At 40.5% G+C, this 25,622-nt stretch overlaps 1 protein-coding gene across 4 annotated transcripts in view; it reads right to left on the bottom strand.

The window, feature by feature from the left end:
- Positions 1-392: 392 nt before the first annotated feature.
- atp11b (ATPase phospholipid transporting 11B (putative)) overlaps positions 393-25,622 on the bottom strand; it is a 185,160-nt gene continuing 159,930 nt past the window's right edge. Inside the window, exons 29-31 of one of the 4 annotated variants that reach the window (XM_033032162.1) lie at positions 21,847-21,932; positions 6,625-6,758; positions 393-3,281 (exon numbers count right to left, since the gene is read on the bottom strand). In XM_033032162.1, coding sequence (XP_032888053.1) covers positions 6,665-6,758; positions 21,847-21,932 — 180 coding nt within the window. In that variant the 3' untranslated portion in view covers positions 393-3,281; positions 6,625-6,664. The remainder of the gene's footprint in view (positions 3,282-6,624; positions 6,759-21,846; positions 21,933-25,622) is intronic. The other 3 variants (XM_033032163.1, XM_033032161.1, XM_033032164.1) reach the window with 3 other exon arrangements.

The raw sequence follows: 25,622 nt of genomic DNA, 5'->3' as shown, positions 1-25,622 counted from the left end.
AGCCTTACATATTTGTTCCTCTGAATTGCAGAACTAGTTTCTCTCTCCAATTTGAGAGTGTCCGAACTGAGTACATAGCTGTGCATTCTTGTATTCTGTAACCAAAATCATTCACTAATGGGTAGTGAGACTCTTTTTAGTCCTTTCATATTTTCTAGTGTGATTTTGATGTCATTGATTACAACACCGTGGAGGTGTGATTACTATAGAGCGATTGTTGTGTGTGTTCAAAATTGACTATGTAAAAATAGAATCCACTCGTTAACAAGGTTAAATAGTTGTTTCGAAGAATGGAATACTAAAGAGGAAAACATTGATTTATTCTGCAACAATTTAAATATCGACCTTCTTTGCATGTTCAAATCTTTCTAGAACAATAAGGAAAAACACAATTTTAACTTTATTTTTTACTTTATTGGTAAATACGAACGTAAATGTTGTAGACAATGTTTCACCAATGTAGAATAGCTTGAGACAAATCAAAGAACAATTATAATTTTAAAAATATAATGTGAACCCACAAAATATTGACAACTAGAGCCCAAGATCCACATTTTCCAGGTTTTTATTGCTACTAAAATGAATTGTACCAAAAGGATCTGCACCACACATTTATTAACGAAAATAATCACTTGTTACAAACAGGGAGCTTTGAGGTCCTACACCTGCCTGAAGCTGTATAGTTGTTTGCCAACATGGCAAAAGATTTCTTTCAGGTCAAGCTCTAGTATTTTCATTTCCATTATACAAAAGAACAAGATAGACTTTGAAAAAAGTCAGGGTGCAGATTTAGAAAAGGCGTTTACATTTTAATGAGCAGAATTTTCTCTTCCTTAAATCCAATTTAGAAGGCATGATGTTAGTTCAGTTTTACTCACTCCAAATATCAACTCAGATTTAAAAGCATTTTAGAAATATTCCATATTCTGGCATAAAACTAGCTTCAATATTGACCATAGTTGCTGCACCAAGCAAGGCCAGTAACATGTCCAATCCTGACCAGTTTGTGGAATTACAACATTTACTTTTACTGCACTCGGTGAGCATCTATGATTTTGAACTGCAGACGTGAAAGGATAAAGAAATTTACTATATTATGTTTTCCAGACCACACCAGGACTTTATATTTTCTTAACAGGGACATTAGTAAGATCTTTTTTTTTTTAAACACCACCTGTTACCTTAAATAGGAGTTTGACTATTTATATCAGGTTTTTTTTCACAAATCAGTGTCCTAACTGAGTAAATAACTGTATATTCTTGCATTCTAAAACCCAAAACATTCACTAATAGGTAACAAGACTTTTTCCCCCAATTCTCAGTGAAATACTTTAAACCATTTATAGACACAAAAAGCTGGGGTAACTCAGCGGGACAGGCAGTATCTCTGGAGAGAAGGGATGGGTGACGTTTCGGGTCGAGATCCTTCTCCAGAATGGTCTGAGTTACTCCAGCTTTTCGTGTCTATCTTTGGTTTAAACCAGCATCTGCAGTTCCTTCTTACACAATTTAAACCATTTACCTGATTAAATGTGTTTTGCATTGTTTTATACAGTAATCATATTCAATGGGGAAATCAATTCCTGTGGAAGTATAAACAGTCTGGCAAATATCTGTAGTATCATAGATATGGAAACTAAGGACTGAGGTGTGACTAATGAAAGTTCAATGCAATACCATGTTAAATTATACATAACAGATGATTATCTGTTACTGTTAAATTACAGATTTTTTTAATTGATTTCATTTTAACTGGTTGAAAAACAGCAAACATTTGAAATAAATAACTGGGAAATGCAATCACAATGTAACGTTTGAAGGTCTGCAGGGAAACTGTAAACCAAATGAAAATATAACGGCATTTTGACTATTCATTACTCTCCTTTGGATAAAAAACCTTATTGACTCGCTGCGACAATAGGTCAGAATGGGCTTTGGTTTTCATAATTCAGTTTTGTAATATGAACAATGTTTTCCACAAATGCTGATGTACATTGGAAACAAATTAACTTGGCAATTGCCAGCTTGAGACATGCAATTACTTATCACATTACAGTTTGGCAATATTAACTTGTTGATAATACAAGGAATGTAATTTTATATAAAATCACTGAAACCAACGCGATGTAAAAGTTGAACTGATGTTTATAGATGACTTAAATATGGGTTACTTATCTAGATTTTTTAAACACTCTAATATATAAAAGTACAGAACGTGTTTCAAAGCCTCAAATAATGCTTCCCAAAACTCGTTAACATACACTCTTGACCTCAATAACTTACAGCAACATTAAAAAAATCCTAGCTCCCTTGATCTTATGATCAGCCCCTCTGCTTTTTATTATAACCAAATATCCTGTAATAAGAAGCTGCTAAGTTCTTGAAGCCTAGGCGAACTCCACATCTACATTCACCAGACTAATTTTTCATTCATTCATTTCAACTGCTTGCTGAATTGCAAGTCCCCAGCCACTATTTTCATGTCCAGTTTTCCCAAATATCAACTTTAGATAAAAAGGGACAACTGTGCATCAAACAAAAAACATGTTGATCACCATTAAAAAATATATATTGCAAGACCTTGCCTATTCCTTCACTATTGTTAACTCCAAACCACTTCTACTCATGGGTTTATCATTCAGTTAATTACTGACTGAAGCGACCAAAGGGGAGAACAATTAGAATGGAAAAGATGCTTCCAGAGTCTGAGGTTTATAAGAATATCAGTTGCATGAAATTCCATTTCCAAATAATTACATGTTTGACTTAAATAGCCACCTTATAATGTAAAAAAAAATATTTGTATGGATTGTGTCCAAAAGGGATTGTACCATTTTACCAAAAGGGATTGAAAATTGTTATCCCACTCCATCTGAGAAAGCAGAAATAGAAAAATATAGCTCCAGAAATAGATCATTTTGTAAAAAGAGGAAAATATGGAAAGTTACAACTATTTACAAATAAATTACAATCTTAATTGTCAGTACTGACCTTGCTTCTTCTCAAATGCAGTACCTTATTTGGGCGAGAGTAGGGCATACATGCAAAAAAATATATAAATGTAAAGTGGCTAAGGGCAGATATTTACATATATATTTTCATTCTCCCCTTGACTTCGAGGTAAATAGCAAACTCAAAAACAAACAGCTTAAAAAGACATAGCATCCATCATGTCTTTCCTCAATTATTAAATCCTTGATGCATGTGTTGGGCCATCCATTGATGAGAGTGTCAAAATGGTTCTGTCATTTGTGCAGTAAGGATCCGAGTCACTCCAAGATCTAAAAAGAACAAAACAAATGTTGACGTCTTGATATCTAGAGGGTGCACTTATTGTGTAAATTATGTAGATTCATACTTGGCTTATAGTCTGATTGGACAAAACTTTAAAACTCTATCCTTAATTTCTGCATCTTAAAGTATCCAAAAAACGATCATTAATTAGCCATGCAACTATTAAATACTCATTACATAATATTTTAATATAAACATGCTTAAAATATAAAAGCTATTCAAAACTTTAATAATATTTAATTCCAGAACATCTTGAACCATAACATATGTTTTTCTACAATGAGGAATGATACATCTCTGGACTAAAACAGACCCATCCACATCTTTCTGATATGGTTCTCTGGCCTGCAATTGCTGTGCATAGGTCTTGCCACTCTTGTACTTATCTAGTCTGGATGAGGATAGCCTATATTCCTGGCCAAAGCATCCTTGACTACAGAGGTTATATCTGAAATGCACCAGGATCCTTTGCAGTGTAAAGAGGGAACTTCCCCCCTCCCTCTATATTTGTTGTCAAATCTATATTGTCAAATCCTAAAGATTTACAACTGGCAAAACCCCAACCCGTCTGACTTTAACAATTCAGGAACTGTTTAAGTGCATCAGACATTAAAAAAAAAAACCCAACCAAATATTAAAATAGTTTACTTAAAAACATGAAGCTAATGTGAAATATGTATAAAGTAACCTGCCTTCCCCTTTGCCTCAAATCCATAGCTCCATGATGCCCCGTGAAATTAATTATAGTGAGAGGCCGTATTCATACGTGTGCAATGATACTCCATTAAACAATGTAACATACAGCCTTTAACATGTTTAGCTTGCAGTAACAAAATACACTTATAACTATTAAAAACTTACTGAAAATTCTGTGGGAAAATGAACACAAAACTAATGTAGTTTTAAAGTGCAGAAATCTGCATTTCATCATATCAGCTAACCTTTTTTCTTAAAATGGAGTAATCTCACCGAAGGCTGAAAGATCCAGAAACCATCAAGGTTGAAAGGAGAAGAGAAAATGAGACATGTTAAATGATGCTAAAGGTGGGAGTGAAAACCTGCAGATAGCAGGTAAATCAAGAGAGATAAAGTTGTCCATAGATTTGAGTGTGAGACAGCTTGATAACAACAGGACATAGCAAAGACTTGATTTAAACACATCAAGAGAGTGTGCAGCAGACCGAAGCTGTAGAATCACAGTAAATGTCATTTTGGGAAATCTACCATAATTGATATAGAATATCAAAAGAACAAAGAGTAAGTAAAGAGCATTTGGCTTAAATTGCCCATATTTTCCATAGAGCCAGAATGTTAATGCAGTCATGATCTTATAGATGGAGGAGCAGACACAAGCCTATTCCGTCTCTATGTCTTGCATGTTCTTATGTTCTGTGCTATATTTTACTATACCTATTCCATCTGAACATACTGCTATGCATAACATCTCCTGCATTTAAAGACAACAAACCATTCTCCAGAATATTTAAAACTAATAAACATGCTTTTAATTAATAAAGTTTTTGTATCAGAGCAGTCCAGTCCTGATGAAAAGTCAAACTGTAACATTAACTTCATGTCTCTATCTTGTGCAGTGACAACTGCCAATTCTGTTTATCTTGCCACAGATACTTCCTGATCTGCTGAGCAATTCTGTTTTAACTCCAGAACATTTATCTTTTGTTCTATCAACCTCAGTTTGATGCATGCACCAAAGGAAGTAACATTTCTTGCTCAGTGGCAGCACTTAGTAATGTTAAAATGCAAGTTTAACTCATAACCTAGGCCAGGCATTATATGAAAAGCCTTCTTGCTGTCATGGCATGGAAAAGAGTCCATTTTTAATCTTAAAAAAAAATCTCCTTACACTTTTGATAAGAAGGGGAAATGTATCCTTCAAAGAGTAATCTGACCCTAGCGGGTTAAATTGACTGTTGCCTTTTCTACAATACACTTTGAAAATGAGACAGGCTTTTATAAAAATGTCAGTCTTATTTTCTCATTTAATCAATTCGGTCTGTATTCAAATCAATTACCTCAAATTCCAAATTGTGTTTTGAAAATCCAATCAACAAGCCAAAAATAAAATAATTGTAAAACAAAAAAAATCAAATTTTAGTTTTATAGGTTCCTGAATTGGGAACACAATCAAAACACCGAAAAAGGATAAAATAAATATGTTTTGCTAATGGTGGTCTCCAAATATTGAGACAGTACAATATTGACCATGAAGAAAAAAAGGAAAACATTTGCTTGACTTTTTTATAAAATAAATTCCTTTCAAAAATATGTAACAAATTTTACATCTATAAAATATGCTTTTGGAACACTAATTTTTTTTTAAACCAATGCACATGGATTACAAGGACAGTTTTGGCAAACTACAAAAGTTGTAAAATCCATGAGAAAAATAATTTGAACAGACGGAATCAATGCTGACTTGCTGATTAAGTAGGTAACAATGTCAGGGGTTCTCAATCACAGTGACAATCAAACTGGCAATTTTAGTACCAGAAGATATTTCAAAATTAAATTTTGTCTCTGTGATAAGCATAACAATATTCCTTTTAATTCAAGGACAGGACAAATTTACTTCAAATTAAGATTTTGTCTGGCTTGTGTATCACCCACTCTATCCTCTGCTCTCTATCCTCTGCTCTCCATCCTACAAAGGAAACATGGTACTTCGAGTGATAACAGTCTCTCAATACATAGTTGAGAAACTGCATTGGCGGTGATTTAGAAGTCTCTCAATTGGAGTTGTATGATCTGTCACAAATAACTCAGGAACAGTGGAAGAGTGAAGAAACACACAGGCACAGATACATTCTTAAATGTCCGTCATATAATGATAGGGTTCAGGGGGGTTTAAAATGAAGATAGGTATTCTTGGGCAATACCCACAAGGTTTTTGTCTGGTAACAACTATTCGTCAGCGGAAGAAAGCAATCTCAACCCAAATTCCACAATCCTGCAAAGAATACGGAGTTTGAAGAGCTCCCAGGAATTTAACACAAAATACCATTACTAACCATATTGCAAAGCAGGTAAAGAAAGTCAGAAAATTCCAACTTCTTATACTCAACAAAAAGACAATATAAAGTACTATATCAAAGTATGAAACCATTTTCTGTCACTGCTGAGACCAAGGTCCCAGTGCAAAACTCAACTACAAATTTACTGTTTGCTTAAAGCTTTTAAGACAATGTTAAAACAGGTACAACCTGCTATGGACCACGCCTAATGCCTAACTCTGCACGTCACCAGCAGCAGGCTCATGTTCTAATTTGTAAGGAAAATGCTTACGGCAGTCTATTAAGAGAAATTCCACACCTGTTGACTCGCAACAAATTGCATCTTCCCATTATTTGTTCTAGTACTCTTCTAAAAGGTGAACATCCTGTTTCTCTGCTTGAGTAACAGCAAATCGATTCCAAGCAGGTGATGCCATTGCTGGTCTCCAATAACTGCAAGCAAATGAAGCAAAAATAGATATTTACTAGTAGTGTCCTGTTACATACCATTAGATATATTAATAAACATAACCTACATTCTATTCCATTGACATCTCTATTTGTTCTCTTATATATTTGAATTTGACCATTGATATTATAATTAAATGTAAATTAATATGTAATTATTTGGCAGAGGGTTGTGGTGGGAGGTAAATATTCTGGCTGACCAGTGGAGTTCCACAGGGATCTGTGCTGGGACATCTGCTATTTGTGATACATATAAATGACCTGGACGTAAATGTAGATGGGCTGGTTTACTGACAACACCAAACTTAGAGAAGTTGCAGACAGAGAGGAAAGCTGTCAGAAGATACAGTGGAATATAGATCATGGCAGATGGCGTTTAACACGAGCAAGTATGAAGTGTTGCACTTCGGGAGGTTGAATGTAAGGGGAAATTATACAGTTAATAGCAAAACCCTTAACAGCATTGATGTGCAGAGGGATCTTGGAGTCCAAGTTCATAGCTCACTGAAGGTGGCAGCATAAGTAGATAGGGTGGTAAAGAAGGTGTATGGTACGCTTGCCTTCATTGCTAGAGGCATTGGGTATAAGAGTCAGGAAGTCATGATTCAGATCGATAGGACTTTGGTTAGACGCCATTTGGACTATTGCGTGCAGGTCTGGTCACCCCATTACAGGAAAGATGTGGAGGTTTTGGAGAGGCTGCAGAGGTAAAGCCCTGTCCCATGGTACGAGTTAATCCTAAAGTATGTTCCATCATGAGGCAAATTATCTTAACGAGTAAAGACAAACCAACAAAAAGATTTTGGATCTCATTCTGCATATCTATTTTACATGTAAATCAATTTACAGAAGGCATTAGGTAGAATTCAATAACAATGAAGGTTAGTTGGATAAATGTGAAAATGTTATAAACAACATCCTTTCAATACATGCAACATGCCCAACATGCCAAACTTTAATTGCAGAATTCATCAAGTAATACTATGCACACGCAGGGGCAGAAATCGCTATCAAAACATGGGGGATACACAATTTCTTGGTGGGCGTACGCGCGCGCACACACACACACCGACGCGAGGCTTCGGCTGTGGGGCCCTGTGGATGGTAACATCGGGAGCTGACCTGGTTGGTGACCGACTCCGAACACCAGCAATGGCAGCTTCATCCGCCCCGAATCGTGGGGCTTCAATCGGCCTGTTCGCAGTGAGTTTCATCGCCCGGCGCAGCTTAAAATCGGCCACGGGATCTTCCATCCCCCGGCAGGGGCTTAAACATCGGGAGCCTCGATCGCCTCATGCAGCAATTTGACTGCGGGGCGATGGAAGATCCCGCGGCCGATTTTAAGCCGCGCCGGGCAATGAAAGGCCCCGCGAACGGGCCGATTCAAACTCTGCTCTAAGATCTTTGCTCCACCAGGACGTCTCCCTCCTCCAATCACCGCGCTCTATCCTCAGTCCCACCCCCTCCCTCCTCCAATCATGGCGCTGAATCATCATGTCCTGTCCCCCCACTGCCTGCTGACCGACGTCTCTCTCGTCCAATCGGCGCCCTCAATCATCAGTCCCGCGCCACACTGTCTCGTGGAAAGCGGAGATTTTTAATAGATTTTTTTCCACCAAATTTCAAAATCCGGATTACAAAACATGGTGGGGCGGGGATTGCCCCCCACCTATCAAAACATGAGGGGGACATGATATGATATGAACACGATATGAACATGTACTCGACCCGCGGCCTGTCCCGCTGAGTTACTCCAGCATTTTGTGTCTACGTACCACTATACATTGAATATGGTATGTATATAGCCAATTTAGTTTATTTCGTTTAGAGAAACAGCGCAGAAGCAGGCCCTTAGGCCTACCGAGTCCGCACCGACCAGCGATCCCCACATGTTAACACTATCCTACACACACACTAGGGACAATTTACACTTATACCAAGCCAATTAACCTACAAATCTGTATGTCATTGGAATGTGGGAGGAAACCAAAGATCTCGGAGAAAACCCACGCGGTCACGGGGAAAGCATACAAACTCTGTACAGACAGCACCCGTAGTCGGGGTCAAACCCGGGTCTCCGGTGCTGCAAGGCAGCAACTCTACTGCTGCGCCACCGTGCTGCTTAATTCATGAGAGAAAGATTTCAGCCTTGATTACATTTACTTTTAGCTGATTGCTTTTGTGGAGAACAGTATGTTTGTAGTATGTGCTTCATCTCATCTCAGGCTTATGCATGAAGTCAAACATGAAAGCTCAAGATAAGCTGGTAGTCAGATGATAGTGAGCTCAGTGTCATCTTGCTCACTTATCTAACTTGACTATAAAAACACTGGAGAAGGAGTTCTCTTCAAAGGTAATTTTCTCACTTAGCTTTTGTATCATTAAAAATGCACCCTCTGCATACATTTCACAAAATTCATCAATAGTGGATGTGAATTGTCAAAGACCAAACACTAATTGTAGTGGCTATTAAAAACAGCTGGCCAACTCAAAACTATTTCCGGCAGGTTAAGAGTCCTTTATTCACACACATAATATGAATGTTGAATTCTCTAATTTTAATAACCTCCCCCCTCCCTCCACCCTAGTCATTTAACCAGTTCACCACATTGCATCCCAATTGAGATCACACCTTCCTTAGCCTACAATGGGTTGACCAGGGCTCCACCCTGGAGGTCATTTCTTGCGGGTCCCGATTGGTCCTAGTCCTTTTCCGCCTCCAGCTCTTCATCCACGCTCCCCAACCACCTACTTTCAGTTTGAAGAAGGGTCCGGACCCGAAACATCACATCCTTTTTCTCCAGAGATGCATCTCCATCACTTTGTATCCATCTTTGGTATAAACCAGCATCTGTAGTTTTTTGTATCTACCCAAAAGCAATTATTAGATTATATTGATAGCTTAAAAGAGAGGAGGAGGAATTTCTGTTGAAGTTAGCTCTTCAGACAGCTACACACATGAAAGGGGCTTTGAGGCACACTCCTAATAAATATGAAAATCTCTACTTTTGGAAGTTGATCCAGAAAAGAGCCACTGCACAGGAACAATAAGATTCAAATTACTTTATCTGGCAGAAAGCTTTCAAGAAAAATTCTGCTGTAACAATCTTTAATCAACATTTACTGTTGATTCTCCCTCAGAATCCTTTCTCAAATAAAAACCTTATTTTTAATGAAGCCATCTCACCTGCTATACAATAACCAAAAATACAATTGGTGAATAAAAGTTTTACAATGGAATTCTCAATTTAATTAGACTGGTCCTGCTGGTGTCAATATGTTATTTGATCTCAAGAACCTACCGAAGTTGATAAGATTCCGCATGATAGGCTACTCTGGAAGGTTATATTGCATGGGAGACCTAGTTGACTGGATAGAAAATTGGCTTCTCGGAAGGAAGCAGAGGGTGATGGTGAAAGGTTGCTTTCAGGCTGGAGGCCTGTGACCAGTAGTGTGCCTCTGGGACCATTGCTGTTGTGGTTTATATCAATGATTTGCGTGATCATGTACACGGCATGATTAATAAGTTTGCAGATGACACTAAAGTGGGTGATACTGTAGATGGCGCAGATGGGGTTGCGTTTTGGGAAGTTAAATCAGGGCGGGACCTTCACAGTGAATGGCAGGGCTCTGGGGAATGTTGCAGAGCAGAGGGATCTACGAGTGCAGGTACATAGTTCCTTGAAAGTGGCGTCACAGATAAATAGGGTGGTAATGAAGGCTTTCGACACATTGGCCTTCATTAGTCAGGGTATTGAGTATATAAGTAGGGATATTATGTTACAATTGTACAAGACATTGGTGAGGCCACATTTCGAGTAGTCTTCAGTTTTGGTCACCATGATATTAAAAAGGTGGAAACATAGAAAACATAGATGCAGGAGTAGGCCATTCAGCCCTTTGAGCCAATGTGATCATACCTGATCATCTAAAATCAGTACCCCATAACCCTTGATTCCTTTAGCCCTAAGAACTAAATCTAACTCTCTCTTGAAAACATCCAGTGAATTGGCCTCCACTGCCTTCTGTGGCAGAGAATTCCACAGATTCACAATTCTCTGAGGGAAGAAGTTTTTCTTCATCTCAGTCTTAAATGGCCTACCATTTCTTCTTAAACTGTGACCCCCTGTTTCTGGACTCCCCCAACATTTTTCCTGCATCTAGCCTGTCCAAGTCTTTAAGAATTTTACATATTTCTATAAGGTTCCCTCTCGTCCTTCTAATTTCCAGCAAATACAAGCCCAGTCGACCCAATCTTTCATCATATAGTCCCGCCATCCCGGGAATTAACCTGGTGAACCTACGCTGTACTCCCTCAATAGCAATAATGTCCTTTTCAAATTAGGAGACCAAAATTGCACACAATACTCCAGGTGCGGTCTCACCAGGGCCCTGTACAACTGCAGTAGGACTTCCTTGCTCCTAAACTCAAATCCTCTCGCAATGAAGGCCAACATGCCATTCACTTTCTTCACTGTCTGCTGTACCTGCATGCTTACTTTCATTGACTGATGAACAAGGACCCCCAGATCCCGTTGTACTTCCCCTTTTCCCAATTTAACACCATTTAGATAATAATCTGCCTTCCTGTTTTTGCTACCAAAGTGGATAACCTCACATTTATCCACATTATACAGCATGCTTCTGCCCACTCACCCATCCTATCCAAGTCACCCTGCAGCCTCATAGCATCCTCATCGCAGCTCACACTGCCACCCAGCTTTGTGTCATCTGCAAACTTGGAGATGTCATATTTAATTCCCTCATCTAAATCGTTAATATATATTGTAAATAACTGGGGTCCTAGCACTGAGCCTTGCGGCACCCCACTAGTCACTGCCTGCCATTCTGAAAAGGACCCGTTAATTCCTACTCGTTGCTTCCCGTCTGCCAACCAGTTCTCTATACATGTCAATACCCTACTCCCAATATCATGTGCTCTAATTTTGCATACTAATCTCTTGTGTGGGACCTTGTCAAAGGCTTTTTGAAAGTTCAGATACACCACATCCACTGGCTCTCCCTTATCCATTCTACTTGTTACATCCTCAAAAAATCCCAGAAGATTAATCAAGCATGATTTCCCCTTCATATATCCATGCTGACTTTGACCAATCCAGTCACTGCTTTCCAAATGCGCTGTTATAACATCTTTAACAAATCGACTCAAGCATCTTCCCCACTACCGATGTGAGGCTAACTGGTCTATAATTCCCCGTTTTCTCTCTCCCTCCTTTCTTAAAAAGTAGGGTTACATTGGCTACCCTCCAGTCCACAGGAACTGATCCAGTCAAAAGAGCATTGGAAAATGATCACCAATGCATCCACGATTTCTAGGGCCATCTCCTTGAGTACTCTGGGATGCAGACCATCAGGCCCTGGGGATTTATCTGTCTTCAGTCCCATGTTTACCTAACACCATTTCCTGACTAATGTGGATTCCCTTCAGTTCCTCCCTTCCACTAGATCCTCGGTCCCTTAGTATTTCTGAAAGATTGTTTGTGTCTTCCTTAGTGAAGACAGAACCAAAGTACTCGTTTAACTGTTCTGCCATTTCCTTGTTTCCCATTATAAATTCACCTGTCTCTGATTGTAAGGGACCTACATTTGTCTTCACTAATCTATTCCTTTTTACATATCTAAAGAAGCTTTTAGTGTCAGATGCTGTTAAACTGGAAAGAGTGCAGAGAAGATTGATGAGGATGTTGCCAGGACTTGAGGGCCGGAGCTATAGGAAGAGGTTGACAGAGCACAACTTAATTCCTTGGAGTACAGGAGGATGATGATTGATCCTACACATGTGTATATGGTCACGAGGGAAATAGATAGGATAAAAGCACAAAAAACCAGAGGATATATGTTTAAGGTGAATGGGGAAAGATTTAACAAGAACCTGAGGTGTAACTTTTCCCACAGTCAGGCACGGAAATCGCTGTCAAAACATGGGGGGGAGGGACACAATTTCTTGGCGGCCGCGCGCTCGCATGCGCATACACGCGAGGTTTCGGCCGTGGGCCCTGTGGCCGATAACATCGGCAACTGACCTGGTTGGTGACCGACTCCGAACTCCGGCAACAGCAGCTTCATCCGCCCCGAATCGTGGGGCTTCAATCGGCCCATTCGTGGGGCCTTTCATCACCCGGTGGAGGCTTCAACATCGGGAGCCTCGATCGCCTCGACGCAGCAATTTGACCGCGGGGCGGTGGAAGATCCCGAGGTCGATTTTAGGCCGGGCCGGGCGATGAAAGGCCCCGCAAACGGGCCGATTCATGCTCCGCTCTATAATCTTTGCTCCACCAGGACGTCTCCCTCCTCCAATCACCTATCCTCAGTCCCACCCCCTAATTCCGCCTTGACCGACACCCCCCTCCTCCAATCATCACGCTGAATCATCATGCCCCCCCCCCCTTTGCCTGCTGACCGACGTCTCTCTCGTCCAATCGGCGCCCTCGATCATCAGTCCCACCCCCACTGTCTTGCGGAAAGCGGAGGTTTTTAATAGATTTTTTTTTCACAGAGTTTTAAAATCCGGATTACAAAAAATGGGGGGGGGGGGGGGGGGGATGCGTCCCCCCCCCGGGATTTCCGCTCCTGTGACACAGTGGGTATATGGAATGAGCTGCCAGAGGAGGTAGTTACTATAACATTTCATAGACATTTGGACAGGTACATGGATAGGTATGGCCAAAGGAGGGCAAGTAGCAATATTGTAGATGGGGCATCTTGGTCAGCCTGGGCAAGCCAGACCGATGGGCCCGTTTCTGTGCTGTATGACTCTATGACTAAGTCTAAGTTTCATTAAAACTTACTGGCACCGACTTTCTTTTTATCTTTAACCCAAGGCACATAATGATGTAAAGACCTCACTCTGCATGTCTCTGATGGAAAGAAATATGTTCAATACATCAAGTTGCTGCAATCTGGAATAAAAGGTTTCATGTCCCTTAGTTTTCATAAATCTAGACTACACAGTTGTTTCAATCAACCTTTTCAGAGGTCATTATTAAACAGACATCGCAACAAAGTGGACTCTTCGATGTGAATGGAGGTCCACACCAGTTAGAGGTTCTTCTTTAAATAAGTTTTTTGATCATCGTTCCAATAACCAACGTGGTTTTTCTGTTTTCTGTTTTAATACTTCATGCTTTGTCTATCAGCTTTCTTCTAAAAGTGCTTAACGTTTCACGCATGATGCAGGCTTCATGTAAAGTGCAATTTCTTTTTCTGGTAAAAACATGCAGAAAATGTAGATTAAAGTTTTACTAATAATAAAATCACTAAAATTCATAGACTAAACTTGAATTCTGAATTTTTATACTGTCCACAGGACCCTACTATGCCATTCAATAAATATTTACTGATCGTTGCTAACAGGATTAGTCTTGCAGAAACAATAAGAAAACAAGAAAAACTATAGCTAACAACCTAGATCAACTAGATAATAATTATTATGCCCCAATTGTGTCATTTCATAAGAAAATGATTGGAGTTATAAATATAACTTGATTTTTTTAAATATTATGTAATAATGCTCAGCAAATGAGATTAAGGAACTCATTTAATAATGAACTGTAATCCTTTACCAAAAATATTTTGCAATTAATTTTTAAAGAGTCTGTAACATGTAATAGTCATAGAGCACGGAAACAGGCCATTTGATCCATGTCATCCTTACCACCCAAGATGCCCCATCTATGCTACTCCCATTTCCCGCGATTAGCCCATAGCTGAGCCTTTCCTATCCATGCCTTCAAAGTTGGCCTTGCCCCAATTTAGAACTCTAATGTTGAGCAGCCCCATCCTCAACCATATCTATTTTAAAGCGAATAGAACTGGACACTGGTCCCAAACTACCTCTGAAGGACATTGTGCCCTTATTACCGCTCACTGGCATTCATTAGGGTCCCTTGGATATGACTGACCGACATAATACTTCAAAACTTTTTGGGATCCAGAGTCAATGCTGAGGACGCAGGGGAGTGCCTCTGGATTGTACATCATTGTGCCACTATCTCTGGTAGTCCTCTGATGTCAATAAGTGATCAGGACTCAAGTAGGGGCAGGCTTAGACATGAGCTAAAAATGTCCAAACTTAATGGGGCTTTCTCACGGGGCGACTTGACGCAAGATGTAACCAGAGTGAAGTGGTCGTGGTCTAGCACGATATCACACGATATAACGGGGGGTAGATAAAGAGTTCCCACGGGTACTCGGCATTTCTGTTATTTGTGCGAGTGACTTGTCCGTCTCCTGAGCTTTCCCGTTAAATCTTGAATGAACATTGTGAACTGTGAAGTGATGTTAAATCATCACGTGGCACAAATGATGTCACTATTTTTTTCACACACTATAAATATCCTCCCTTGGTTGAATTGGCTCATTTGGAGACATGCCTGTACTAAGTAGTTTCGAGTACAGGATGATGGTGTTTTTCATTGACGCGCTGTATGCAGCAGCCATGTGAATCGAGGACGCTTGCGTGAAGGCAGAAGGGTGAGATTAATTAAAAAGAGAATTAAGAGGGAGTCTCACTGGGTGAAGCCCATCTTTCAACGGAGACCTCTATTTGGACAATATGATAAACTGCTTAATGTGCTGTGCGAAGAGGATAAAAGTGCATTCACAAACTTTGTCAGAATTTCACCCGAGCTCTTTAATGAGCTGAAGAATAATTTGGGACCTCTGCTGAAGAAGACTGACACTGTAATGAGAAAGGCACTGAAACCAGGGTTGCGCATAGCAATCACCCTCCGCTACTTGGCCTCAGGCGATTCTTATAAAAGTCTATCTTACAACTTTCTTGTCGCCACCAACACCATCTGTGGTATTGTCCGAGAAACCTGTGAGGCGATCATCAAATTTTATGCAGCTGAAGTGATGGAATGCCCCAGTACACCAGATGCGTGGAAGAAAGTGGCGCTGGGGTTTGAAAACAGTTGGAACTTTGCTCACACATGTGGGGCTTTGGATGGCAAGCATGTGGCAATTCGTTGTCCACCCAGAGGTGGCTCAAATTATTTCAATTACAAGAAATTCCACTCAATTGTACTCTTGGCGGTGGTTGATCATAACTACAACTTCCTGTATGTGGATGTGGGCACACCTGGAAGTGTTGGTGATGGCCGGATTTGGAAAGAAACCTGGCTTGGAAAGAAAATGGAAGGTGGAACAGCAGGCATGCCTGATCCAGAACCTCTGCCAGGAGAAGACAGCCCGGACATCCCATATGCGATGGCTGCTGACGAAGCCTTTGCACTACGGCCCTGGATTATGAAGCCATATCCACAGAGGAATCTAACTAGGGCACAGAGGATCTTCAATTACAGGCTGTCAAGGGCTAGGAGGGTTGTAGAAAATTATTTTGGCATCTTGGCAAACAGATTTAGATGCTTGCTCAAGACAATGGTGCAGAAGCCCAAGAATGTGGAGACTATAGTATATGCAGCATGTGTTCTGCACAACCTGATCCGAATGAGAGGTGCAGCTGCAGGATCAGCAACAGCCATCCAGGACGGTGACCTAGTGGACAGTGACACAGGGGGAATAACACTAGGTACATGGAGAAGTGGTGCAACCGAGGCGGAAATGGTCTCACTGCAGCGTTTCAAAGGTAACTCGGGCACATACAGTGGGAAAGAGCAAAGAGGCCATCTCTGCGCTTACTACAATTCACAATTGGGGAGTGTGCCGTGGCAGGACAGCTCTATTGATGGGTAGCCGACCACAGGAACACTACTGCATGTTAGCAGACATGCATAGAAAATAAGCTGATAATAATGTCCCGTTGTAATCCTGCTTACTTCTCTTTGTTTCACTTTAAAGTGTTGTCCTCTGAAAAGTGCTTCCTATAAGATGGTCGTCCGCAAAACCTGCCATTTAGCACATTGCATTGTCCCTTTTATTGCCTGAGTTATATTGGGACCACCTTTTTTACTCACCTTCTGTCCCCTCTGTCCAGCTTCCGGGTTCACCGTTCGCAGGAGTTCCCACGGTAACCGCAAGAGTTATTACGGATATCGCACTGGCCACTACGTCCATATAATGTTTCAATGTTCAACCACAAGTGTACAAGTCACTCTTGGAGAAATTCAAGCTTGCTTGAATTTTCTCCCGAGTCAACAAGTTACACGAGTACCTGCCGTTAGGTCCACGGTGGTCCACGAATGCCGTACGGTTATCGTACGAGGTTCCCACGATGTTCAACTCTGGTTACCTCTTGCGTCAAGTCGCCCCGTGAGAAGCCCCATAACTGTCAGGCTCTTGACACTTCACTTGACTTGTCTGTGGCTCAGCTCTTCCATTTTAGATATGGCCATGGAGATCTGTGAGGTTGACTAGCTCGGCTACTCAAGCTCTGGGGTTCCTCTGTCAGATAATCTTGACAACCATTCAAACCCAAATAAAAAGTTTTGGTGAAAACAACTCATGGCTCTGCGCCTACAAGTACCAACATGGTTTCTGATCTTACTGGCATATCAGTTACAAATTCAATTTTCCAATTTCCAGTGCGTATGACAATAAAACACTCCGGACAATTGACATTTAGGAGAAAGCTGCTGCCTGTGCTGCTCATTAGTATACACAACTGATATCCGAGATTGCCAAGGAAAAAGCAGAGTGTTTCGTCTTGAGTTTAAGTTTATAAACTACTTGCTAACACACCAACTTGACCTAATTCTGACAGTTGATTGAAACAAAGATGATCAGAGAAGGGCTAGGAATTCACTGCTATAATAATATTTCAGTAGTCATCAATTTTCCTCACCTCAGTGCATGTTTTATACTAAAAAATTGGACAACATGAATGTCAGTTACTGGGAAGCAACTCAAACTATAAAGGTATAAACCAGCAGTTGCTTAAAGTTAAAGCTACAGAAAGAAAGAGAAACAGTGAATTGATGGTGGCTGCTTTTGTTGAAACAGACGTCACTGAAATTTTGTTCACTGAAACACTGACCAAAAGAATATAAAATAAACTTTAGCAAAACTTGAAACCCACCTTGTTCAGGTTTGGAATCCATGAGAAAACTGAGCGGAAAACAGACCAAGTTTCTTTGATGGAAAGAAAAACAAAAAACCAAGACCAACATGTATGAATGTATGTGTTGAAGTTTTGGCTGGGACACTGCCAAATAATTGTTACTTTAGATGATGAGAATAGTTTATGCAAATGTGAGTCAAGAGTAGGTCACAAACTGTTACTTGGGCATTGAATGATAAATAGCAGATGTATCAGAACCCTTTAATTCACCTTTGAATTTAATAAAAATATGTAACTGCAAACTATCTTTTCGAACATCATATTTCCTGTTGAAATAAAATGAACAGACCTAGCTTTGGTGGCTACATGAAAAGATTCATATAGTCTTTAAAACAATTGTAAGAATCCTTCACATATAGTTTAAACACTATATGAAGCACAATACTAATTATATGAATTAAACCTTCATAGTAATAAATTATTGCATACACTCCGAAGGAAAGGTACGTCATGAAACACCATAAATAGATAGTTCAAGCAGCAACATTGTGAGATTTAATAGTTCCAATCTACAAACGGTTTTGAAAAGCGGCCACATTCAGTGAACACATTTATGAGGTCCATGCAATGCAGCCAAAAGGGTGTCATAGCGAATGCTGAACATGTTAAACATGCAAATGAAGGTTTAGTATGTTTGAATGTGGCTTCCAATAATTTCCCACTAATATCGGAACGTGAATGAAACCACTATGACTTACAAATTGATGCAGAAAAAAAGTCTTAAATGATATATCAAAAGCATTAGTTTTACAACATAATGCAGTGTTAAAGGCTACCATATAATTCATCCACATGTAAACTTCATAACTGCAAACAATCATTTCCATTGGAAATCAATTATTTATTTTGAACAAAAGGCATATTTAAAAGCTGGATTGTGCTGCTCCAACTCGACCTTGGGAGGTGCCGATTATAGAAAAGCACAACAAACTAAAATACACACAATTATTAATTTTGAAGAACCTTCCTTCATGCAGAAATTACAACTCATTTGCATGTCAGTAACATTTTCACTATTGACTCAAGTGCATGTGACAGACATTCAGCACACCCTCCTTTTGTACTTATTGTAAACATTATTGTGTCTTCATACTTTTCTCGAAACAATTGGTTGGGATAAAAAGAGGCATTATATGTAGGTGGGCATTACATTGTAAAACCAACCACTTGGTCAAGGAGAGATAGATCCTTGATTGCCAAAGAAAGAATGGAAATTGCAGAAACTCTGGCTATATTCTCTAAGAAATGGCAGGAAAAAAAAATCAAGGGGACTGCAAACATGACTAGTCTGATTAAAATAAGAAGCACAAGGAATAAAAACTGAAATTGCAGACGCATTTGAAATCGTAGATTTGAAACATTTGAAATAAACGATCCAAACCAAATTGTCACACTTTGGACAAGAAATAAAAGCCTGCACAATAGGTAATAGACATTCGTCCCTTCGAGCCAGCACCGCCATTCAATGTGATCATGGCTGATCATCCACAATCAGTACCCCGTTCCTGCCCTCTCCCCATATCCCCTGACTCCGCTATCTTTAAGAGCCCTATCTAGCCCGCTCTTGAAAGTATCCAGAGAACCGGCCTCCACTGAGGCAGAGAATTCCACAGACTCACAACTCTGTGTGAAAAATATTTCTTAAAGTGAAATGCCATTTAATGGACTTGATTGGGGTCATTGTTAAAGCAACAAATGCTGAAAGATAACAATGTGGCTGGTATTTTAACAAGAGTTAAATAAAGTACATATCATTGTTTTGTGTAATTAATAAAAAAGTGTTCATTATTGCCTTCTCATAGAGTAATAGAGTTCCCAGTGATTAGTGTTGAGATCACTGTTCTTTTACATATTTGTTAATGATCTGAAATTGGGTATTCAGATGACAATTTCAAAGTCTCTAATTTTGTATGAAGAATATAAACTAAATAATAGAATTTAAAAGGGATTGTTGGACAACAAAGAACTTTCATCTGACTAGTAAGGGCCTCTTTATCTCCGGGAGGCTTACCTTCAGAAATATCTTTAGAAATACATTTAAATAGTAAACCCCAGTGGTTAAAATACAGAAAGTGTTTTAAAATCTGGACTACAAGGAGATTTACTGGACGAGTGAACTAGTCTCGATTGAAATACCTCTGTAGACAGATCAGAGAAACCAAGATTACCCTCCACAAACAATTTTTCAATATTTAAACATTTTGATAGTCACTGACAGCTTTCCAGTGGCAGATAAATCTGATCTCTGCTTACTGACCTGCAATAATTGTTGAAACTTCAGCAGCAACGTGTTGAAACTATTTTGTTCTAAAATTCAGCATGCTGTTCAACAAGAAATCGATAATTTTCAAGGTTTTGACGTCAAGAGACTGGGACTTATGGCTTGAACGGCCTGCTATAGTACAATATCATCGCAATATCATGGCCTGTTTCCGTGCTCCAATTACATATCTGCGCAAATTTGAGGAACAGCATTTCAATTTTCACTTGGGCAGCTTACACCCCTGCGGTATGAACATTGACCTCTAACTTCAAGTAACCCTTGCTTTCCCTCCCTCTCCATCCCTCCCCCTTCCCAGTTCTCTGATCAGTCTTACCGTGTCCGACTACATTTTATCTCTGCTTTGTTGTAACCTTCTCCCAACTAACAATGATCTATTCTACATTTTTCTTGATCTGAAAGGGCATGTCCGACGAGCATGCGACTGCATGTGGCAAGCGCGACCAAACCGGAAGCGGGGGCCGAGCGGAGGTCGAGTGATCCCCGTACAGGGCCTGTCCCACCAGCATGCGGCGAGCGTGACCAAACCGGAAGCGGGGGCCGCACGGAGGTTGAGTCTTCCCGTACGAGTTGACATGAAGTTCGAGCGAAGTCCGCAGGAAGTTTGCGCTAGGCGTATGCCGTCAAGACGCTGCGTACAGCGTCAAGACGCTGCGTACGGCGTCGGGACGCTGCGCACGCCCGTCGAGGCGGTGCATACGGCCTCAATGCGGCTGCGGGCCGGCAGGCCGTTGCCGCGCGGAATATTTGGACAGTGTCAGTTTTTCGGACCAGCTCCGCACAACTCCATAAGGATCCGGCGATCGAAGTGGGACCGGCCCCGCGAGGCCGTACGGCTCAAGCGACCACGTTAGGTCGCGCTTGCTGCATGCAGTCGCATGCTCGTGGGACAGGCCCTTGACTCCCTTTGTCCTGTTTTCACACCTTACACTTCCTTATCTATACACTTCCTTGTCTATGTATCTCCCTCTCCCCTGACATCAGTCTGAAGAAGGGTCTTGACCCGAAACGTCTCCCATTCCTTCTCGCTAGAGATGCTGCCTGTCCCGCATATTGTGTCTATTTTGGATTTAAACCGGCAGTTCCTTCCTATACAGAATTCTTGCCCTCTCTGTATGTTCTGATTGCTAGTATAAATGATTTTGAGGGCATTGAACGCAAAGTGGAAAGGTGGAGAGTGAGAATTCTCTTAAAACACTTTCAAACAGTTAAAATATAATACATGACCAAATATTCATTTAAAAATCTGAATGCTAAGCCTTGAAAAAATAGAATTTCTACTTTGAGATTCAACCAATATCCTTCCTTATCTAAAATGTATTTAAAAATCAATGTTGTTGTGTAAAGAGTATAACCTCTTTAAATTGTGCAGATGTTAAATATTTTAGAACCTATCAATCATAATATACATTACCAAATAAAAAGTGCAAAATATTGGAATATTTTAAAATAATATTTAAATAGATACCAAAAGAAACATAGATATAAGTGTAAGTATAAAACTTAAATTGTTCAGTTAATTGTTAAGATGTACCAATTCATGCAAGCTACCTGATTTAGCTTTCTCTTAACAGGAGGCAGTAAGTTCCTAGAGCCGTTTGCATGTTAAGGCATTATCCTGCATGCAGGTAACAAAGTTTACTTTTCCACCCTTCCCCCAATGTTAATGTGTTCTCTTCTTTGCCTAAGCACTGGTTAGTCCAAGTACATCTGTCATGCATATTACTGAGCAGCTGTCACTTCTACTCTACCTAATCTTGCTCAGTTGATTCCTGGCCATTGCCAAAGGCTGTAGAGCGATCCTGTCATCCCCTAAAGCAATTTTGTTGATGTGTATCTACAGAGGAACAGAAAAGGGATGGAACAAACAATACATAAGTAAAAAATATATATTTCTCAGACATTTTTTCCAACACTACAAATAACATCCCATCTCAGATCAAGAAGTTATTTTATTGCAGACAGATGTATAGAGGTAGATAAATCGTCTGGGTCTGATCAAATATATGCAAGGACACTGTGGAAAGGCAGAGAAGCTGAGATATACAAATTATCGTTATACATCGGTGAGGTGCCGGATGTTGTGTATCTATTTAAGGGCTGCAAAGAAAAACGTAGGAACTATAGACTAGTAACCTCATATCTGTGATTGGAAAGTTACTGGAGAGGATTGTAAGAGATAAGATGCATATGCATTTGGATAGACAGGGATTGATTGATTGATTGATCAACATAGTTTGCTACAGAAAGCTAAATGACTGAACTATATTGACCTGATCTTAGCCGGTCAATGCTACAATATGTATTGACTTTTTGATTTGCACTTTTTGGGATGTTACTGAGTTTATCACTGCCTTGAAGCTTTAAACTGTAATACAATATGATAGAACTTTATTTATCTCAGGAGAGAAATTGGTCTGCCAGCAGTCATAAAAAACAACAAGATACATGAAATTCAAGTGACGTAGAAAGTCCAGGATTTGTGATGTGCAAAGATTGGGGGGGGGGTGTTAAGGGGAAGGGGAGTCAGTCTACCCCATGACAGAAGGGGGAGGAGTTGTACAGTTTGATAGCCACGTGGAAGAAGGATCTCCTGTGGCGTCCTGTGCTGCATCTTGGTGGAACCAGTCTGTTGCTGAAGGTGCTCCTCAGGTTGACCAGTGTGTAATGGAGGGGGTGAGCTGTATTGTCCAAGATGCTCTGCAGTTTGAGGAGCATCCTCCCCTCCAAGACCATTTCCAATGAATCAAATTCCGCCCCCAGGACGGAGCCAGCCATCCTGATGAGCTTGTTGATTTGTTGGTGTCCGCGGCCTTCGCCCTGCTGCCCCAGCACACAACAGCATAGAGGATGGCCCTGACTACCACCTATTGGTGGAACACCTGCAGCATCTCACTGCAGATGTTGAAGGAGTGGAGCCTCCTCAAAAAGTACAGCTGGCTCTGTCCCTTCTCAGCGTTTACTGTCCAGGTACACTCCAAGGTACTTGTATTCCCTGGTAAACTGCACATCCACTCCCTTGATGGAGACAGAGGACAGGGGTGTTCCTCGCCTCCTAAAGTCCGCCACTAACTCCTTAGTCTTGTCGGTGTTGAGCTGCAGGTGATTCAGCCCACACCACTCAACAAAGTCAGTAACTACACCTCTATATTCAGCTTCCCTCCCCTCACTGATGCAGCCCACAATTGCAGAGTCATCTAAAAACCTCTGCAGGTGGCAGGAGTCTGAGTTATATCTGAAGTCCAAGGTGTAGATGGTGAACAGGAAGGGAGAGAGGACTATCTCCTGTTGGGCCCCTGTGTTGCTCACCACCATGTCTACCACTACTACAGTTCTGTAGCCTGACATAGTGTTGTCGTCCAGTCAGATAGTTGGTGATCCAGGATGCCAATGGAGCATCCACCCGCATCTTCGTCGGTGCAGGCGATAGTGTTAAAAGCACTGGAGAAGTGAAAAACACAACTTTCACAGTGCTTTCCGGTTTATCCAGGTGAACATAGGAACGATGGAGCAGGCGGATGATGGCGTCCTCAACCCTCACCGTTGTTTGGTAAGCAAACCGCAGGGGGTCCAGGCAGGGGTCGCAGGTGAGTGAGCACCAGCCTCTCCAGGAACTTCATGATGTGTGAAGTCAGCACCAAAGGTCTGTAATCATTGGAGCTGGGATGCATCCTCTTTGGTACAGGAACCAGGAAGGATGCCTTCCACATCACAGGAACCCTCTCCTGGTTCAGGTATGCTGGAGTATTCCGCACAACAGGCTGGCACCCTGGAGTCCTGAGTACCCTAGGGCTAACACCATCAGGACCAATGGCTTTGCCTGGGCAGTCAGCTCAGCTCTTTAGCCTTGATGGTCATAATGAATCATTCTTGGAAGAAAAGGAATGAGCTGAATAAATGTGTGGGAAGGAACTGCAGATGCTGGTTTAAATCGAAGGTAGACACAAAATGCTGGAGTAACTCAGCGGGTCAGGTAGCATCTCTGGAGATAAGGAATCGGTGATGTTTCGCGTCGTGACCCTTCTTCAAACTGATGTCGGGGAAGGGGCGGGATAAACCACTTCTTTGGACGCCATGAGACGAGAGAGACGGCAATGCCCACTACTTAGCGTAGTTACAAATTCCTGCCATCAGTGGCGCTCTAGATATGCCCACTGCCTGTGCGTGCAACGTGAGAGGCTGTGGTGGTGGTGGGGGGGGGGGGGTTAGTAAAATGCAGGTTTTTATTGGTTGTCAGGGAAGGATTTCCTCGTACGACAAGCTTATGAGTAAATTTTGTTCTGTCATCCCGTTCGTGATTTAAAAAAAAACGTTGCTTGACTATTGAGGCGCTGGATGAAATAGGGCCCAACCAACACCTTCAAAATCACAGATCACAAGTTCAGGACAAAACAAAAGGTATGTACTGTAGGACGTTTATTTAACATCTTATCTAGTTTTTGGTGTACTTTCTTTTTAATCTGATGATGCAAAATATGTTATTTAGGCCCCGATATCGGCCGTGTCTTGCCCGCCGGCTGTGAGTGTGAGCAAAATCATGGCGGCGGCCACAATCCGATCTCTGTATCATAATCCACAAACATCCACTCTCAGGATAATCAATTTCATTATTTTTTGCACAATCATGTCATAAGAACATCTAAATTATCTATATTTTGTGTTATTGTCTATCCATGATCAATATTGTTATACTAAACATCTAATTACAAACTTCCACAGTACATAGTTTTTAGTCAGATATTTAGTATGAAAATATTGCTCATGGATAGATAATTACACAAAATATAGATAATTTAGATGTGCTTATGACATGATTGTGCAAAAAATAATGATTTTGATTATCTTGAGAATGGATGTTTGTGGATTCTGAACACATGTCTGTGTAAAACGGCCCTTGCCTGCTGCAGTATTATAAACCAACAGAGTAAAATTTATGGGAATTAAACATTCAATTCCTTCGATTTGGCATATATATTCATGACAAAGTGAGATTTAAATATCATGTTATATTGTGAATTCTTGTGTGAATGGGATCAGTTTGTTATTTGGATACTTTGACTATTTAAACAAATATTTTTAGTCTTTTCTTAAGAATGGGATAGATGTTTAGATCTAATAATTCATCTAAATTCAATTGATTTGATGACACTGATGAATATGAATTTTTTGTTGGGTATTTACTATTTGTATTAACTTTTTAACGTGTTAGGCATTTTGTTGATCAAAATAATTTCTACTATTTTTTTCTAAAACTGCAAATAATAACTTGTTTCCACTTAATGCTGTTCAGTGTTATTTTTCTTTACATTTTTCAGATGCCTCCGAAGAAGAAATGCAAAATTGTCAATCCAAATGCCCAGCCTGGCATAGCTAGAGCTCACCTTGAAGTGAATTTCTCTGTCATGCCCGAGTCTAAGAGGGATCTTAAAAATGGACACATCTTGTACTTGTATACCTCGTTTGGAAAAAGTCGGTCTGAATGGGAAAGTAGTGGGCAGAAAATCATGTCATGCTTGGTTTGAAGAGC

This window comes from Amblyraja radiata, chromosome 13 (assembly GCF_010909765.2).
Source record: "Amblyraja radiata isolate CabotCenter1 chromosome 13, sAmbRad1.1.pri, whole genome shotgun sequence".
NCBI lineage: Eukaryota > Metazoa > Chordata > Chondrichthyes > Rajiformes > Rajidae > Amblyraja > Amblyraja radiata.
Note: the sequence above shows the minus strand (reverse complement) of the source record. Positions and strands in the feature narration are given on the sequence as shown.